The sequence below is a fragment of the Sycon ciliatum genome, chromosome 8 (assembly GCF_964019385.1).
Source record: "Sycon ciliatum chromosome 8, ocSycCili1.1, whole genome shotgun sequence".
NCBI classification, from domain to species: domain Eukaryota; kingdom Metazoa; phylum Porifera; class Calcarea; order Leucosolenida; family Sycettidae; genus Sycon; species Sycon ciliatum.
This window is the reverse complement of record NC_088650.1, coordinates 13,240,973-13,245,795: the sequence shown is the minus strand read 5'-3', so window position 1 is coordinate 13,245,795 and position 4,823 is coordinate 13,240,973. Positions and strand designations below refer to the sequence as shown.

The 4,823-nt window shown below is 49.6% G+C and overlaps 1 protein-coding gene across 1 annotated transcript; it reads left to right on the top strand.

Annotated features, from left to right (window-relative positions):
- The first annotated feature begins 1,689 nt into the window (after positions 1 to 1,689).
- Positions 1,690 to 3,578, top strand: LOC135823731 (protein archease-like). The gene has a single exon (XM_065336571.1). The coding sequence runs from the start codon at positions 1,739 to 1,741 to the stop codon at positions 2,390 to 2,392; it is 654 nt and encodes a 217-aa protein (XP_065192643.1). The 5' UTR covers positions 1,690 to 1,738; the 3' UTR covers positions 2,393 to 3,578.
- Positions 3,579 to 4,823: the final 1,245 nt, after the last annotated feature.

Sequence of the window (4,823 nt, the reverse complement as noted above, 5' to 3'; positions counted from 1 at the left end):
AGCCTCCGCCCCGAGTGGTATGTACGGTATGCGGACGGGATTTTGCATGGAAAGGCGACATGGCTCGGCATAAGTGTCTGGAGGAGTGTGCGCGGCCTGTGTCTGAGCAGCGGGGCGCCAGTCAGTGCGGGCGGTGTGGGCGGTGGCTGAGAAGCCGCGGTGGCTTGGTCCGGCATGTGTGTGCCTCAACGGTGGATGCCACAGTGCCACCTGGAGCTACCGGAACGTCGGCACCGGCGGAGGGATGTTGTGCCGCGCATTGTGACAGGTGGGGTCGCTGCTTTCGTGGTGTCCGGGGACGGGGCAGGCATCGCTGTTCAAGGGTGGCGCATAGACCAACAGCAGAGGAGCGCTCAGCCTTCCAGCACGTGTGCATATGCGGCAAGCGGATGCGACTACCCGTGCACCTGGAGCGTCATCGAGCGTCGTGTCCTCTCTCTCTTCTCAAGTTTCCCAGTGATGGGATCACGTGACCCTTTTGCGGCAGTGACTCTACAGGACAGGTGTGTGTGTGTGTGTGTGTGTGTGTGTGTGTGTGTGTGTGTGTGTGTGTGTGTGTGTGTGTGTGTGTGTGTGTGTGTGTGTGGTGTATCAGCTGTGTGGTGGATACCAGGCTAGAAAATAGTGGCGGTCAATTCATCAGCCTTGCACAAGTTGCTATGTCTAACATAGCTGTTCGCTATCATCGCTTCCGCGATGGGCATGTCTGAGGTGTGTGGTGTGTGGTGTTAGGGAAGAGTAGCCCCGTGCTGTAATATACATGAGGTCGGATTTCTCTGGTCAAGACTGTAATGATTTCGGTGATTTCTGCTGTGGGTTCCGCTGTACAGCCAAAATGTACCATGTGTGTACCAAACTGACTGCATGCACTGTGTCCACCTGGCTACACTTGTCAGGGTTCTAGCCAAAGGGGGGCGTAGCGCCCCACTACTCTGTTTGAACGCCCTCCCCTCCCCCCCCCCCCCCCCCCTGTGAAAAATTGCCGCCCCTACTCATTTTCCGATTTCCGTGTTCTTCATGCATATATGGTTCATAAAGGCACATTCGTCTGGGGGAAGTCAGGGATTCGCCCCATATACTGAGTATACGTTGCATTTGGCGTGGCAAGACAATATTGGAAAGTGGAAAAATGGGATATAGGGTAACTGTTCAAGTTCCCATGCCCACCCCCTACTATTTTGACCTGGCTAGAACCCTGCTTGTATTATTGTAGGTGTCGGTGAACATAGCCTGTGGACTGCAGCGATGCTCCAATTAACGACATTTCGTAAATAATTGGTAATTTTCTTTTCTCGCCGATGAAGTGATGCTCTGCCGTGTAAAGCATGAGTGTACAACTGAGGGGACCGAGAGCATGTAGTACAATCCAACTCCCATTATGACTTTGGCAAGATTATGGTCATGTATGACTTTCTCTTGCGCACTCAAAACACAAGAATATTGATGAAGACAAAAATACCAGTTCAGAGGATCATAAATCTGGGAGTCGTAAAAGTACTACTCCCGGACTGGCTTGAAGTGACGTCACAATGAATGAAGAATTGAAGAGGCTTGGCATGAATGATTACTACGCATGATGCAATGATGACGCGCGACTATCTGGTCCATGGATTTGGTCACGTCACTCACGTGCCGGCCGCGCCCTTCACCCAAAAAACTACAGTACAAAGAGTTTCCTGAGACGTGGCAATATTTTCTCAATTATTTCAAAAGGAACAATTCGTGTATACTCTTTACTATGTCCGCCGAGGAAATAAGCAAGGTTGATGTGATAGAGCCTTTGAAAAGGCAAAGTGACGACATGGAAAAGAGTCTAGCGAAGCGGCCGTGTCCTGCGGAGAAGGAGGCAAATGCTGGACCCGAGGAGAACGATAAAGAAGAGAGCGATGGGGCCACTGAGAAAAGGCACAGCGAAATAAATACAGGCCAAGTGAACAACAACGACTACACTGGCGAAGTGATGGAAGGAGCCAAGTACGAGTACCTGGACCACACTGCCGACATTCAGATCCACTGCTGGGGAGACACGCTGGAGGAGGCGTTCGAGCAGGCCGTGGTTGCAATGAATGGTTATCAGACTGAGCTAGAGAAAATTGACATGACCAGCACACAGACCGTGGAGGCTGAGGGCGAGGATGCCCTCTCGTTGCTATTCCACTTTCTGGACGAGTTCCTCTTCATCTTTGCCGCCGATCCGTTCTTTGTCGCCAGGGAGGTGAAAATCCTAGAGTTTGACCGGGAGAACTGGCGTATTGTTGCTGAGGGCCGAGGTGAGGCGTTTGATCTGGAAAAGCACCCACAGGGTACAGAAGTGAAGGCAATCACGTACTCCAACATGCAAATCCACGAAAAGGACGGACGGCACGATTGCTACTTCATACTCGATATCTAGGTTAAGGTGTAGCACGTGGACAGATTTGACTGGGCGCACAGACGACGCCACTCCGCTTGTGCACCTCCTGGGGCCCAGGGTGGCTGGGTACTCAGTAGGCGGTGTGAATGCTGGCAATGTGGAGGGGCACCTCCAGAGAGCTGACTTAATTCATCATCAAGGTCTCTCCACTACAGAGCCTTACGACTGTAGCAGCTGCCATGGATAGGTAAGACATTGTGTGTTGCTGCTGCTGCTACTTAATATCACCACCGGATCAAGCATTTCAAGGCATTGTTTGCTTGGTGCCGCTGCTGCTGATGTATTTTGCCGAACGTTTCCATGGGAACTACGCCTGCGTTTGACAAGCAAGAGAACTCAAAACCTATACTGAGTAGCGCACAGAAGGGCATCAGCATGCAGTATAGCCTGCTGAAGCGCGGCTAAAAATCTGCTTTGTCAACGCACTACCACGTTATACGGTGCTTGGCTGAATACGTTCTGCACCCGTGTGGCAGCTGCTGGCTTTAACGCGCTGTGTACCATGTGGAGTTGTCCCACGTTCTCTGTTGACCATTAGCTGCATTCTACGTACTGGTCTGGGCTGCAGTGTTTCATGTCGCGGCGCTCCAACTCCAACAGTCATAGTGAGTGCTGAACCACACCGATTGAATGCGGCCTGGACCGTCTCCCAAGTCTTCTCAATCGATCCGTCGGCCACAAGATTGTGGAGGATCTGCGGCGTTCTCGTAGTTTCATGCTAGGCTCCCAGGCTCTACAAGTAGAGCACGGCGCGGGGCCAGGTTTGGTCGTTGTCCAAGCCGCTCACACTCACTTCCACATGTACATTTATAATGCACTGCACTCTCATGTGAGGTTGTTGCTGTGTTTGCATAGTTAGATGGCAGGAACTTGCACGGATCATGATAATTGACATTGGCTGTCTTAAATCTGGCACTTTTTATTCGATTTTTAAAATAATCACTACTCGTGCTCATTCACCCGACCGCTGTGCATCAAGAGCATAAATCTCTTTGTTTCTCTCTCACTCACTCTCTCTGTCTGTCTGTCTCTCCCCCCCCCCCTTGCTGCGTACACCGATCCCCGAGACCCTTGGTCGGGGGAGTCCGCCGCACCTCACCAGCGCAGCTCATGTAGCGCATATACACCCATTGTTTTTGTTTTTTTGTCTTTGTGTTGTTTCCCCTTCATCCGTAGGTACATGTACATGTATGTGCACTGTGATAAAAATATAGAAAAAATCACCATTGCATGTAGACGGGGAGCTAGCAACTGGTGTTATGACAGGAGTTACACTGCATGTCCCTGCCAGGGAGTCGTATTTATACGACGTCCTGGTCCCTACTGTAGTTGGTATTAGATCAGCCTTGTTTTGTTGTTGGTTGACAGCATATGTTTGGAAACTGTGCCCCTTGTTATAACTATCCACGGTTGGCAGAGCCCCGGATCTTGCGACCATCTGAACCGTATGGGTGTTAGCCCAGGTTCTGACCCTCAGTATTCTGTATACTAGGGAGCAGCATGCCAAAGTCAATGTGAAGTCTCCAGGGTCACAGCGCCCGCTTTGGTGACCGTGCTGCTGCCATGCAAGTACCCCCACTGCCATTCAGTCACTGAAGTATACTGTAATTTCACAAATTGTCGAAGTACTTTTATTTTCGGTACTTTCGGTGCATCTGTTTCATACCTAAAAATGTCAATACACCGAACAAACACTAACACACATAAACCAATAGGGAACTGCTTCTCTGTACCTAAATTTTCTGTTCACCTAACCTGGCCTTTTGCCCTCATACCGAATATATTGAGCACCGAAAATTTCTGAAACTAGAGTAAACAGTGTGTAGTTATAAACGTATGGTTCACGCATGGAACAGCATGTCAATGATAACTGTGCTAGAATAGTGCTAGAGCAGTACAGGTTCTAGATGTGAGTGAACTAACTTGTAAAGTCAACAGAACTCCTATCAGTCAGTACCACAGGCATGCACTTATAGGCTTCCTGTAAAAGCATTTTCAATGGAGCAATCAATCACTCGACTATCTTTACAGAACAATAGGTACTGCCTACGATAGAGGGTCGTGTATTTCTCTTCCTAGATGAATAATTAAAAATACGAAACTCGTAAACAGCGGCTTTTGTCTGGTTCTAGCCGAAACGAGTTGAACTACGCCTGCGCTTCACAAGCAAAAGAACTCAAAAGCTATTGATTGGTGTGCAGTACAGCCTATTAGAACAGGGCTGAAAATCCTATCTGCGAACGCACTACGTTATAATATTATGGTGCTTGACTGAATACGTAATGCACTCATGCAGCAGCTGTTGGCTTGAAACACTGCAGCCAAGATGTAGAATGCAGTTTCTGGTCACCAGCGGACATCGGGCAACTCCACATGGCCCACAGCTGGTTGTACATGTTGCAGCACTTGA

Excerpts from the sequence above, each read along its gene's own strand:
- LOC135823731 (XM_065336571.1), top strand. The coding sequence starts at position 1,739 with ATGTCCGCCGAGGAAATAAGCAAGGTTGATGTGATAGAGCCTTTGAAA.